This window comes from Scedosporium apiospermum (assembly GCF_000732125.1).
Source record: "Scedosporium apiospermum strain IHEM 14462 chromosome Unknown SEQ_SAPIO_0110, whole genome shotgun sequence".
NCBI lineage: Eukaryota > Fungi > Ascomycota > Sordariomycetes > Microascales > Microascaceae > Scedosporium > Scedosporium apiospermum.
In genome coordinates, this window is record NW_015971811.1 from 587,451 (window position 1) to 601,693 (window position 14,243).

Sequence of the window (14,243 nt, forward strand, 5' to 3'; positions counted from 1 at the left end):
CAACACTTTTCTCTGTGACGCGGCTCCAAATGTTGTATGTCATAACATATATATGTTTCCATTCGTTTCCTGTTTTGAACTCCGCTTGGCTACACAAGAGACGTTTCTCTATGCTTCGTTTCTTCGAATCTCATGACCCTGGGGTATCTACCGTACAGAACCCATACGTTTTCCCTCTCATTCACAAACATCAATGTCTTCTCCCAATATTACCAAACCCCCCTACGCTGCCTCCACCTCACTCCTCAACCCCGCATACTCCGTCCCCTGGTTCGCAGCACTCAACCTCGCACAAAGACTCAACAAAACCACCGTCTCAGTCGCAGCATAATGATTCAGCGCGTCCAGCAAGATCTGCAAATGTCTACTAAAGTTGCCCTCCCACTTGCGCATGATCTCGAAGAGCTCCGCCACGCGCTTGTCGGGGTTGTTGTTGCTGCTGTTAGCTTCGGAGAAGGAAGAAGAGGCGGATGAAGGGTCGGAGGCGTTGCGGGCGGGCGGTTGGGAGGCGCGGTGGGCTTGGAGGCGGCGCCATTCGGGGAGGGTCATGTTGGGGGGGCGGAGGTGAGGAGCGGAGAGGTCGGGGTCTGTTTTTTCGAGTTCGCGGGAGAGCCAGTTTGTGTAGGCGGCGAAGATGGTGCAGGTTTGCATTAGTTTGGAGTGGATCTGATTGAATGTTAGTCTTTTTGGTGATTTGAGAGGAGAAGAAAGAGGGGGGAACGTTTACCCTCAGGAGCTTGCTGTTTGTCAGCATACACTCCTTTAGACATGTGTCGAGGAAATCGACATGATCCTGCATCAACTCGTCAACCGTCCTCGTCAACCCCTCTGCGGCGCCCATCTTGCCAGCATCTCCCCCGTCCGTCGCCTTAAGCCGGGACATGAACTTTTGCCAATTCGGCTCGATGACCTCAGCGGTGCAAAAGTACAGCAACTGCTGCACAAAGACGAGCATCCTCGCACGAAGCGTCCAAACGCGCCGCTTCCACGTCTCTAGTTTGGCGTACGAGCTGCGGTGCGCCCAAGTGACGCCGCGGATCTGCGTCTGCCAGGTCGTCGAGAGCTGAGACTCGAGGTATCGCAGAGACAGTAGGTAGCGGAAGAGGGCCTGGTACCGCCAGACGGTCTTTCGGCTGATGACGAGGGAGACGGGGAAGGGAACTGCGTAGTCGAGCTGCAAGGACGTGAAGCCGATAGCGTTCTTGTCGTTCTCGATGGGTTGGTTGGATGTGACGGGGGCGAGGGTCTCCCCCTGCTCAATGCCAGTGATGTTGACGACGCGTTGGAGGGATTTTATCAGGGTGATTTCGTTCATCTCGACTTTCACGTCTTCTTTGAAAGGGTCGAGAGAGACGGCGCTGCCGGGTTGGCGGAGGACGAGGTCGAGGAGCGACTGGAGCTTGCCGGTGTTAACGGACTTGACGGGTTTCTTGAGCTCCGAGGCCCCCAGCTCGAGGAAGTAGGAGAAGTAGTCCGACGGGTCGAGGAAGAAGTAGTGTTTCAGGGAGCGCAGCCGATCGGGTAAGGCATGAGTCGTGAGGAGGAGCTGCATGAGGGACTCGTTGGCGTGCGCGTACGCGTTGCTGACGTTTTCGAGGAACCGGCTATCGTCGAACGACGTCGGCACGTCTTTCACCTCCTTGCTGACGTCGACGCCACCACACTCGCGCACGACATTGAGGTACTTGCCGGCGAGGAGGACCTTATCCTTGACACCCTCGAGCTGCGGAGGCACGTCGTTGTCGCGGATGGTGTAGCGCCGCTCCCAGTACTCGTCGGTGTAATCCTGCTCGAGCCGTTCACGCTTAATGCTCTTCTGCTCCTTGATGAGGAATTCGGAATGCGGGTCGTTGATGCCACCGTGGTGGAGCCACTCGTTGAGCATCACCATGTACGGCTTGCTGGCGTCGCGTAGCAATGCTGTGAGGAGCGCCTTCGCTGATGGGTCTCCCGACATGGTCTCGAGCCTCCTCGATATCATGCCCAGCACGACGCCTCCTTTGCATATCTTCTTGCCCGTCATATTGCCTGGTGCTAATTCTCCTCCTTCCCTCAGAGACTCGAGAATGTTTTCAAAGTCGTCGCCACTATCGCTCGACTCGTCCGACTCGTCATCCAAGAGGGCATTCTTCTTTAGTAATTCGTGGGCCAAGGAGTAAAGTTGCAACATCATCTGCCTCGTCGAGAGCGTGTGTACGTTGAGCGCGTGAACCGTGAAGCTCTCGTTTGTTAGGAATTGCGTCTCTAGCTGCGCCACGAGAACGAGATAATCCTGGAGATGTTTCCGAACGGCGGCGCAGAGCGCGTGGTTCACGGCGCCGAACTCTTCTCGGCTCTGTACATCGACGAAGGCTTCTAGGGCGGAATAATACGTCGCTAACCTGAGCATGGAGTTTGTGAGGTCCTGTAGGCTAGGATCTAAGCCGGGGAGAATGCGAAAAGCAGGGCCGGTGAGTCGGTCCCTCTCTTCGTGCGGGTTATAGGTCTTAGCGAAACGGATATATTGCCCTTCGTAGCCCATAAATGTGAATAGTAGATCTTCGATAATGGCGGCTTCCTGAGCCTCAAGCGTCAGTTCGCCTAGAGGTCGCGGCTGTTGGGCTTGGGGTGCCTGCGATGCTAGTGGTGGGATTGAGATTCGACAGGCCAGGGGAGCTGAGGTATGCGGTATCAATGTCGCTTCGGGGTTCCATGGCGCTGAATGGGTGAGGCAAGGTTAGCCCAAGCAACGCAAACATACATTCACACACACTCCCTAGAAAGAGTAAAAAGGAGAAACAAAATACTAGCCGGGACATGGGACCTACCCTGAGGGGCCTCTGGTTTAGACTGCTCCTTCGGACGCGACTCCGACGCACGATGCCTCGCAGCCTCCCTCTTCTCCACCCTCTCCTTCCTCTCGGGACTCCTAGTCCTCGTAGCCAGCTGTTCGCGGTGCGTAACATATGCCCTCTCCGTATGAATCTCCGTCCTCCTCTCCTCGGTTCTCCGGTCCTCCATCGTGCGGCTCAGGGGCCGGGGATTTCCGGACGCCGATCTCTTATGTGACGTGGAATACTGGTGCTGGTGGTAAGAGGCCTGGCGGGGGTCGCTCGAGCGGTCGCTCTTGAAGCTTCCTTGGGCATTTACACGCGGGCGAGGCCGGTCGTCGGGGTGTGCGCTTGAGCGGCGCTCGTGGGTGGAGAGCCGGGCGGCGGCGGACATGGTAGGGACGGAAGCATCTGCGGGTTGGAGGGGGAAGGGTGTGATTTGGTGTAAAGCTCTGTCGGTTGGGGGAATAGCTGGTATGTGGGGAGTCGTTCTCGGTGGATAGGCGGGAGGTGGGATTTAATGGGGGACGATCGACGGGTTCGAAGTGGTTTGTCGCGAAGTAACCGCGATTGTTCGAAGTACATAAATGGACAGGATCAAGTCACTGGTACAAGAACCCTTTGTGTGCGCTGTGCCTGAAGAGAGGTTATTGTTACTTGGGTCGCGTTGAAACAAAACAGCACGCTGGCCAGGCTATTTACATTCTGCATCAGGGACATTGGAGGGGCTCAGGCGGTTTTAGTGGGTCTTTCAGCGAAGGATGCTGCGAGCTGGGCAGCGACTTGGGGTGGTACAGGTACCAGCCTCACCTACTGAGTCACTAGCCACACCACTGGTCCCGCCTGAGGCTGGCGGACGAAGCAAAGTACCTTTACAACCCATTCTAAGCTACGCGGCTGGATGCTTGCCTAGCCAAGAGCAACCAGAGCAACCACCGCCTTCCCAGACCTCGTGGCTGAAGCTCCAAACCTCAACGACAACACCTCCAGCCTTTCCCATCTTCCATCAACGCAATCGCTCAAGAGCCTTAACCCACGAAACCTGAACCAGCGTTTCTTTATTGTCCTCATTTCTCCTTAATTGACCGTCTATTAACACAAATACCGCCAAGATGTTTATGGCAAGGTCGGAATACGGTAAGCTCTAAGCATAGACAACTCCCCAAGCTCTTACTTGCTTCTCGCCGCAGCTCTCGACACTATGTCGCTAACAACTTTATCTCTCTAGATCGAGGTATTAAGTACGTCTGCATTCCATCGTGCCTGAACTCAGGCAGCTCCTAGCCCCTCCTCCATCCAAACCGCAAAGAACCGACCAAAACTAACCCTTCGCCCCTCTCAAGCACCTTCTCCCCCGAAGGCCGCCTCTTCCAAGTTGAATACTCCCTCGAAGCCATCAAACTCGGCTCAACCGCCATCGGCGTCTCCACCTCCGAAGGCGTCATCCTCGGCGTCGAAAAGCGCGTAACCTCCACCCTCCTCGAGACCTCCTCCGTCGAGAAGATCGTCGAGATCGACCGCCACATCGGCTGCGCCATGTCCGGGCTCCAGGCCGACGCCCGCTCCATGGTCGAGCACGCCCGCGTCGAGTGCCAGTCCCACGCCTTCAACTACAACGAGTCGCTGCGCGTCGAGTCGTGCACCCAGGCCATTTGTGATCTCGCCCTGCGTTTCGGCGAGGGCGCCGATGGCGAGGATCGCGTCATGAGCAGGCCTTTTGGCGTTGCTTTGTTGATTGCGGGTATTGACGAGGATGGGCCGCAGCTTTTCCATGCGGAGCCGAGTGGGACTTTTTATAGGTACGATGCTAAGGCTATTGGGTCGGGGTCGGAGGGCGCGCAGGCTGAGCTGCAGAATGAGTATCACAAGGTAGGAAGATGTCTCTTTTTTCCTGGTCTTTTTATTTCACTTGATGAGAAAGAGCTGCTAATTCTTTTTTTGCGATTTAAAGTCTCTTACCCTCACCGACGCGGAGACTCTCGTCCTCAAAACACTCAAGCAGGTCATGGAGGAGAAGCTGGATGCCAAGAATGTCCAACTCGCCAGCGTCACAAAGGAGAAGGGCTTCAGAATATACACCGACGAGGAGATGGCCGAGGTTGTCCAGCGCCTACCCGCTAACTAGACGCTTTCGAGGTTTTTCGCGAGCAAAGCAAAGAAAAATGAAAATAATGACTCCCTAAATTCCAACATGTACTCTACTTGTCCACATACCCAAAACAAGATACCGCCTGGTTGATTCATTCAACTTTGATATGTTGTTTAGTCCACGGAGTCCACTTGAGCGCCGAGATGAGCAAACGAGGAATGTCGAATAGAATTCGAGATGATCAGCTCACCCTGTGTGAGAAGATGGCCCTGTAGCCTACGTGATGCTAGCTATGATAGTGTGAGATGGATGGGTAGATATCGTATTATCAATATCCCCGTTTTCCAGGGATGGCTCACCTCACCTCCAGCGTACTCAACGTCATCTCACCACAATGCTGGGCTTCCCAAGTAACTTTAGAAAACACAGCAGAGGTCGTACATTCAAAAATATCATCATGATGAACTATTCACACACATGTCCTCTCCACCTCTCCTTTAGCAATTAGATCCCCGAGCTCTTCGTGTCTCATCGATCCATACCCTTCCATCTCTAGGCCAGAATCCGAAAAGCATTAACCTCTAAGGCTTCGACCTGAAGGGAAACCCAACACCGCCGGCCTGTAAAAGGTCTTCTTCCTCCTAATTACCCATTCCTATGTCCCCAGCGTAGACCCCTCCCCCCCTTCCCCCCGAATAGCGTCCGTATAGGCCTTTTTTTTTTTTTTTTTTTTTTTTATCTTGAAACTTCATAATCGTTCCCGTCGTTTCCTTCGCCAGCCAAGTATCCAACGTCAAAAAGCCATTAATCATCATCTACGATCTTCAACCTATCCAAATCTCCATCGAGACCCAACAACCCTAGCGCGAGATGCGCTCTATCCACCTTCGCCAGTACCATCTCACCGCCGTCTGCAAGCTCCTGAATCCTTTTATCTATCCTCCTTGGATTGGACCACACCGTGCGCGGCGCTGCAGTCATGAGATCCTCCGACCGCATATAGGGCGGGCCGCAGCCCATGTGTGCTGCGCGCACCCAGCTAGCTTCGCACCCCTCTGCGATCTGCCGGGCGGAGGCCCAACCCGTGAGCCGGGAGATGTCGTGGAGGCGATGGATGAGCCAATGTCTTTGGTTACTGTCTTGGTACTGTACATTCTGGTGTAAGTAGCCTACCAAAACTCTAGGAATGTTAGGAAAAATGCCCGGGGGGAGGGGGGGACGGTACCTGAACGCCAGCCACGAACAGACAGAACGAGCTCTCGATAAAGGCGGCGCCAACCAACGTGCTAATCTCCGTAATGTTGGATATCTCATCCGAGAGGCCCGCTGCAATGCGCCCGATATCTCGCGCCATGGGTGCAGTATCTCGGGCCGCTCTTCCGGCTGCCATCATAGCCGCCGGGGGCATTGACGGGTGGGCTCGATATAGGCAGATGAGGCCCATGTTAAAGTTCATCCAAATACCGGCGACGGAATAGGTCCGATACTGTATTGCTGGCCCGAACGGCGTGTCTCTCCTGTCTGAGTACTCGTCGGCTAGGGGCTGGAACTCAGGTCCCAGTCTTGAGCGGAAGACTTCAAACGCTTGCCGGATTCCCTCCCACTCTGCTAACGCAGCTTGGGTTGCCGCATCAAGGTCGCCATCTTCATCCCCTTCGCTCTGTGGAGATGGGTCCCGATGGGTGCTGAAGCCGGTCGGCGCTGCGACCTTACCTCTAGAAGGAACCATGCCGGGAAACATGGGTGGAGAGGCCCCAGGTGGGCCGGGGGGCTTGTTTGCCTTCCTCTTCCGTGGCAAGTCATTAGACACGAATTCCGAGAGCCGGGCCATTAATAACAGGATGTGATCGAAGGTTCCGTAGCTAGAGACGTCATGTTAATTCTAGAAGGCTTAAAAGTCACCGGAACTTGAGACCACAACTTACATAGCATCAAGACGCCCAACCGGGGCTCTTGGTGGACATGGGAGCCACTCATCGAGCCGCATACTAAAACCATGTCAGCAACCACGAAATCGAGAGAGGAGAAATTGGCTGCTGAGTCCGAAGTACTCACAATAATCGCGTTGCTCCCAAGATACTCTGGTAAACATCCATCTTACAATTCCACCAAAATAGATCCCTCAAGTGCTCGTAGTACTCAATATCCCGATCCGTCGGTAAGGCTGCCCGCGGAAGCGCATCAAGGTCGAACCCATAGCCGTAATCCTCGTCATTCAGCTCTCTGCCTGTAATCGCGCTAAGGAATTCGACATCAACCTCGTCAAGACCAGCCACACCGGCATTAACATCACTGTAGTCGAGCCACGGGTTGAACGGATCCTGCGTGCGATCCTCCTCATACTTTTGCCTCCTCGCTCGCTTGGTAGGAAGAATTGTGCGGGTCATGTGCAGGAAAGGTACATCTCTGAAGAGGATCCTAGCACCGTATAGATGCCTGCACCACTTTGTGTGGTCGGAGGACCATACCTCGAAGTACCCTAAGAGTAGGGTTGCAGCAAGCGTGGCAGGGTGAGCCCTTAGGGTTGAGCTGCGTACGCATTTGGCGATTTTTCGGAGGGCGAGGTGATAGTGCTTCATCGCAGCGGTTGGGGGCATTCGTTGCAAGTTGGCAATTTGTAAAGCTCCGAGGGCCAGCATGGCTTGGAGGAGAGCGGGGTGATTAAGAGAGAGCATCGGGAAGGTGTCTATCTAAAGGTTAGCTGATACCGCAAAGCGCGCATTCGAGGAAGGCAGTCGGGAAAACACCGAGCCAAGCCACCTACAGGTCCAGATGTTCTGGTTGACTTGAGGAACCAGTTGTTCTGGGGAGATTTTAGAGTGATCGAAGGGATGTCGTTCATAAAGAGACATACTCGGTCCAGTAACGAAGATGAAGTGCCGGAATATCGCAATAGATTGAGGATCGGTGGGGAGCACATGGCCGACCGACGGCGCGTATGTAGACAGGGTGGTGCCTTGGGCGTAAGCTGAGAAGGTTCGAACCCGAGTTTCGTGGATTTCGTTATGGGGGACAAGGCGACCATCAATAAGTGCGCCAAAAGTGCTCCTCTTCCTCAGCTTCTCCTGCGGATCCATATTTTCCATTTCAAACTCGCCTCCACTGTCCTCCTCCATTTCCTGGTCGTCGGATTCGAACATATCCTCGTCCTCGCTGCCATCATCGATTCTAATATCGGCGTCGTATGCCCTGTCAATTCCTTCGCGCGTATCACCAGATGCTAATGCCATGCCCCTCGAATTTGACCCCGCAGGCGCAGAACCTGAGGTACGTGAACCTACATTCCGCGGGTTCCATTGAAAGGCAACAGACTGGTCGACTCCGGGTGGCAATTGTGTTGATGGAGAGAACTCAGATGGCGTAGAAGTTATGCCGTGATGCACATAGGGCTCGTTAAAGTTGAACTCTTCTGCACGCGCCGCCGAAGATCCCCCAACACCCACACCATAATAAGCCTGGCCACGGAGTTCGGCAGAAGATGATGGCTTCGGCGCTATCAATTGATGAGAGTTATGACCGGGAGCGCCTGACCTAGTCGGAGAGGAAGCAAGTTGATTTGGGAAAGGGTCCGGAGAGTCGGGTGGGTATCCCATCGTGCCACCAAAGGCACCCATGGGTTCCTTGAACACAACGCGCTGATTGTAGCCATCACACCGGCGTTTGGATTTGATACAATTCCCGCAGGTTGGCCGGCCCTCGTCGCATTTAATACGTCTCTTTCGGCAAGCTGGGCAAAGGACTAGTCAGTGAGACTCAGAATCCTCTCTTGTCGAGTCGTAGGCTAGGGCGAACTATCGGTACGGACACGCAAAGGTTCAAGTATACTTACTGATGCACCCGGTTTTTGTCCGTTTCCGGACTGCCGGTTTCTTGCGATTCGGATCATCATTCCCCTCTTCGTTCCCTCCCGCACTAGGAGGTCTTCCATCAAGAGTGCTGCTGGACTCTGAAACAAGCTCCGGCGGGTCCATGATAGTAGAGGAAACCAACAAACAAGCGATGGGGCCGGGGAAGCGAGGCGAAGTTCGTACTGATGTGGTGGATGCTTGCCTTCTTTTCGCTTCTATTCGTCAACCAGGGTTTCTTCAAGGCCTAGGAAGGGAGCAGGCTCGCATATTGCCTGACAGGTTCTCGCCGGTGCCGCGACTATATCTACAGAAGGGATCGAGGCTGAAAAAACGGAGTGTTAGGGGGCACAGCCACACGCAGAGATAAGAACAACCGTGTGCAAATCAAGGACCAAATTTGTGACGAGTTTAACGGGTGAGAAGATGAGTTAAGAACTTTGATCAAAGGGGGGATTAGAACGATGATAGGTAAGGCTGTTGATATGGTGAAGATCTCGGCGCCGCTAACTTGCGGGGCAAGATTGGGGAACAGAAACAAGCAAAGGGAAAGGCGAGCAGACGACAAAACAGGAAACTGTATCTAGTCACCCCGGAAATTGAGAGCAAACGCTGCGAGAGGAATCCTAGGAGGAAAATTGAGGGGCTGAGAGGCAAAGAGAGTCACACGGCGTCGAGCTACCTATATTTGGGTGTCTGGCACTGAGAGGCGGCTGAAACAGAACGGGTCTAATGCGCCACTAGGAGAGCTCAACAGCTTTCAAAGAGTAATGGTCTTTCAAGTGAGGAAGAAGGGGATGATAACCGTTTACGGAGAGGGAGGAGCAACCGCTAGGAATGGAGAGCTTCGAGGACGAGGTAACGATAACGGTGGGGAGGCGGAGAGTTTAGGTGATGCACTGCATATAAGAGATCATTGATGGAAAAAGAGCTCGAGCTAATCGGACGCAGGCTTCAGGCTTTACCCCCAAAGTCCGAACAGGGCTTCACTCCAAGGGCAGGACGATGTGAGTGTAGTGTGGTGCAGCCAGGCGTAGTGTACATGTGGGACTAGAATTTTCTTACTTGATGTAGTATGCAGCAGAGATGGTGGGAGCTGCAAGAAGTGGTCGAAGGGGGGGTTCCTAGTCGCCAACAGGACAATTCGGCGATTTAGACCCCAAACAGCATGCAAGCCAGGACAGATAGCCGTTAGTCGTTCCAGCTAGTCGGGAATCGCAGAGGTGAGATGGATCAATCGGATTGGGAAATAGAAACTATCAGATGGTCGTAGAGAGGCTATTCGTCACGCGTCCACATGCGACGGCAGCAGATGGCAGGGAGCTAGTCAAGGTGGCACGAGGCAACGGTTCTAGGTTTGAGGAGGAAGGGAAGAAGAAGAATCGGGGGGGCAAGGAATTGAGGGTCGTGGATGGAGTATTCAGTCTTCGTGCTGTTGCGTTAGAGCCGAGTCCCGACCCAGATTAAGAGAGGGTTGGCAAGTACGAAGTATGTATGGAGCACGGAGAGTATCCTGGGTCCGGGAAGAGCTCGTCAAGATATCAATTCAACGATCAATCAACAGAGCCTATGGATTTTAATGCAAGTGGTTCAATGTTCCTTCCTTCCCCACCATCCCAGTTCCCCTTCGCCTTCTTCGGGATGGGGAGAGCAGGCACTACCGGGTAACGTGCAGCACTGCTGTTTCATGTATCAGTCAGCGTGTTGGGGTGTAGCCGTGGTACCATTCCTAGTTGCAGCAGGCAATTTACCATGACCCAGGACAGGATGTACTTCAGAGGGTAGAAGGGTACATGAATCAATCGATCATCAATGTACACTAAATCATCAATTCAATGGATTGATTTGCTGCAAGAGCAAGGGTGGGTGCAAGGGTGCAAGGGTGTGCTGGATCAGTTGTTCTGGTGGGGGATGAGAGTGGAGATCACTGGGTACCATTGTACTTTGTGGTGGGTAGGTCGGGTACTTTGCAAGCCACTATTTCGACGCTTGTGTAAAGCAGTCTTTCCAGTCTGCCAACCCCCTTGTCTGGGTACATCAATATGTACTTGATAGTCTCTTCCAACTGCGTTTATACAACCCCAAAGTATTATTATATTCTACTGCAACCATATTTCTCCCCTCCCTCGTCTTCCCGGCAAGGGACACCTACAATCCTTATGTTGTGTAATATAGGCAGGCCGAAACGAACAAAAATGGTCATAAGAGCGAGCGCCAGAGAATGTAAGTGTTCTCTAAGAGAAGTATCCTGCGAAGTGTACCGTCCGTCCATGTGCCGTCCCGTCACAAGATAGGATTACAGGTTCGAGAGGGCATTAAGCATCAATGGAAATGATTCTGAGGCGGGAGACTATGTTATACATATATAGTAGCGGAGCCCAGCAAGCTATGATAATTGTACTTCGTAGGGCTTGCGTATTTGTTTGAGATTTGATAATTCTGAATTGTGAGGACTTCGTACTTCAGGGAGTGTCGACTTGAGTCTAGACTCCCTGCATCGTTTAGGATCAACCTCCGGTCAGTCGTGAGAATCGTTGACGTCGTACAAGCTACAAACACACACCAGCGGATCACCGGCGATCGACGTGGGTGCCTGTCAGTTTTACTGGGGTCGTTCACTGCCGACTGACAGCCACACTCGAAAATACTCCGTTCACGATGTATACGAAGTACACTACACCACCTGTGTATGAAGGACACTCTTGTAGTAGGCGAGTGCAAGGCGATTCCTTACACTAATACTTCATACAAACAGCTGGTTCTCAACTTCTCGTGGAAATTGGAAAGGGCAGTAACCAGTTTCGAACCCACTATCTCTCCATGCGAGGCACTACGACTACTAGTTTAGCCCTAGGCATCCACGAACGACGGCCTCCCCGTCGCACGCACAGGTAACCTTAGCCGGGCCCTTGCGAGCGATGCTAGCCGCAATTGGATTTTGCATCGAACTTTCTAAAGGCATCCGATGCCTGCATGGCGTTTTCAAGCTGTCCTGGTCAGGATGTAGCATCGATGCATCTGAGCGGTGGATAGTCATCGTTCGTTCTCGGTGTATCAGTGAGGGGGGACGTGAAAGCTTCGGCGAAACTTCCCAAGCCCCCGAGGCGGTCTGCAAAACCCACGAGCTGCACAGAGTAGGGTTTGAAGTCAATTGGAGGGCCGATTGAAAGATTGTTCCCTTCTGCGATGGAAGGCCCGAAGAGGAAAAAATTCGCCGCGAGAGTACGACCGAGTGCGAGGTTTCACGGGGAAATCGCCGAGATGCGACAGAAGCTTGCTGCGGCTTACAAATTGGTACCAGCCACATATTAAGTGCCCTCAAGTATGACATCAATTGATCTTGGATATTCTTATTTTGAGTGCTTTTTACCATCAAGCCAGAAGCTGTTGAGCCAGATCAATGTCAAGATGTCAAAGGGGTTACAATGCATTAGTCGCTCACACAACTACCGTAACGAGCTTAGAAACAGTTGCGTCGAGTTCCACTGATGCATTCCAGCAGCTTGACCAGACGATGGATTTGAAGCTCTGCGAGGAGTAAGTCTTGAGCATTTGGTGAAAGGTTCATATGTCGAGGATGAACTAGATCAAAATGTGCCAAACGATACGGCGGGCAGATGCTACCAAGTTTACGAGGTATCAGACTCTTTCCCAACCTTCAGTCCCACCTTGAACAAATCTCCACCAAGCATTGTCTTGCTCGCCAATCTGGTTCCAAGAAGAGAATGCCAGTGCTTCCTTCACACACCTAGGCCACAGACCGCAGACCAGAAAATATGCATCTGCAACCTGCAAGACTACCCTACCACAGAAGGCACGTACTTCGTACAGGGCACTGCTCCCATGGAAGTGGAAATGGGAGTGTGCTTGGTCTGGCATAAGGCAGTGTCCGTCGATTGGGTCTCGCCCGGTGCCTTTGTACCCCTGTCCCTTTTCAACGAAGTTGGCCGTGGCTGCGCTATGTCTGAGATTTGAGCATTTGAACCTCCAAGTAAGAGGTGTACACTACTTCGTCCACTAGTAATGTGTAATGTTGGTACTGCGAAGCAGACTTTTGGGTCTGCGGTGGCAGTTGAGGTGGGGTGTGATTCCGATCCTCCACTGTCGATCGCGGTTCGCTTGGCCCTATTTTCCTATTTACGAAGCAATATCAAACTCGAGGAGAAAAAGTCTGTCAAGAAGAGCCAACTAACGTCAATTCCGATCACTTTCCCTCCCGGCACTTTACCATGTGAGGCCAAGCACCGCAATTGAACGCGTCAATTGGCTGGAGCCCCGGAGAGCCAACCCAGGGGAGCCTTGTCTGACGATGCCGCACATCGATCTCCAATTCTCCCATCCCTTTTTACGACGAAAACCGGGATTCAGCGAGGAAAGACCTCGACCTGCCCCCTCCCTTTGCCGAGATCCGCGCCATTCCTACCGGATGAAAGATGAAAGTTGACACTCCTACAAGTTACATGCTTTAGATTAAAATGGGACAGGGTACCTCGGTCCCTCGCGACAATGATTGGCGTTCCGGCAGTCGACACATTCATGAACCGTGCTTGCTTGCTAGCGCCCAGAGAGGTGCGGCGGGCATGGATGGCATGGATGGCTTGGACCGATCTCCCCGGGTTGATCAAACTTCGTCTAATCTTACTTGTACTTCTCATGAAGTCTTGAATCGAGGATCAGAAACCTTCTGCCCTTGCGTCCCTCATTCTTACTTATTACTTTACATCTCAGTGATATCGTGTATAACGAACCTCTAAGTACGAAGTATACTGGAAAAGTTGGTATGATAGACCGATTCTATTCAATCGGCAGAGATAACTCCCTGAACACACACCCCATCCAACACGCAACACTGGACGCCTCGGGCTTCAAATTTGATGGATGCATATATATATGCACCTCTGCATCTCACATCCACTACTTCGTACATATTTCATTTCATTTCATCCCCCATGCTACTCCGCAGAATGCACATACGAGGTAACCCTCACACTCCTCCCCTCCATCTCTTGATCCATGTCTGTCCGATCCCAGTTCTCCCCACCCAGACCAATCCTCCCTCAAAGCCTCGATCGGTTTCACCCATTAATACCCCTGACCTTCACTTCATCCAATTTGCGACAGCCGCTTCGCCCCGGGAGGATGCAATACCTCGTGGTGAAAGAAGTATGAAGTATGAAGTATAAAATGCTGCGAGAGATTACCTCCGCAGCCTGGCCGACCCAGTCATGCTTCATCCCCAAATCTGATATTAGTATTCCCCCCCCCCCCCCACATAGTATCTCCGTTGCATATACTTCGTAGTAAAACATTATGCGAGTGCCCCTTCCTTCTATAGCAGAAAACGTCGTGGGATGGTCGTACAACAGACGACTTCGTACAAGTGGTGCGCCGTGGTAGATTGGGTATCAATCGGTGAGGGTCCCATCGCCGTCTTACTCTCTGCTTCATCCCTTTCCCCCACCACCTCACTTATCCCCGGCATTCCCAAAGCTGCACTTC

General features: G+C 52.8%; 3 protein-coding genes across 3 annotated transcripts; 1 reads left to right on the forward strand and 2 right to left on the reverse strand.

Moving 5' to 3' along the window:
• Positions 1-222: 222 nt before the first annotated feature.
• SAPIO_CDS7127 (Uncharacterized protein) lies at positions 223-3,204 on the reverse strand (the record flags this gene model as incomplete). Its single annotated transcript, XM_016789045.1, has 3 exons — positions 223-666; positions 728-2,697; positions 2,808-3,204. 3 exons carry the CDS (start codon positions 3,202-3,204, stop codon positions 223-225), a joined length of 2,811 nt encoding a protein of 936 aa, XP_016640872.1.
• Positions 3,205-3,922: 718 nt separating this feature from the next.
• Positions 3,923-4,935, forward strand: SAPIO_CDS7128 (uncharacterized protein; the record flags this gene model as incomplete). Its single annotated transcript, XM_016789046.1, has 4 exons — positions 3,923-3,947; positions 4,039-4,051; positions 4,154-4,679; positions 4,762-4,935. The coding sequence occupies 4 exons, from the start codon at positions 3,923-3,925 to the stop codon at positions 4,933-4,935; spliced, it is 738 nt and encodes a 245-aa protein (XP_016640873.1).
• A 768-nt stretch (positions 4,936-5,703) lies between these two features.
• Positions 5,704-8,870, reverse strand: SAPIO_CDS7129 (Uncharacterized protein; the record flags this gene model as incomplete). Its single annotated transcript, XM_016789047.1, has 7 exons — positions 5,704-6,045; positions 6,125-6,761; positions 6,825-6,887; positions 6,955-7,585; positions 7,664-7,702; positions 7,754-8,626; positions 8,729-8,870. The coding sequence occupies 7 exons, from the start codon at positions 8,868-8,870 to the stop codon at positions 5,704-5,706; spliced, it is 2,727 nt and encodes a 908-aa protein (XP_016640874.1).
• Between the last annotated feature and the right edge of the window lie 5,373 nt (positions 8,871-14,243).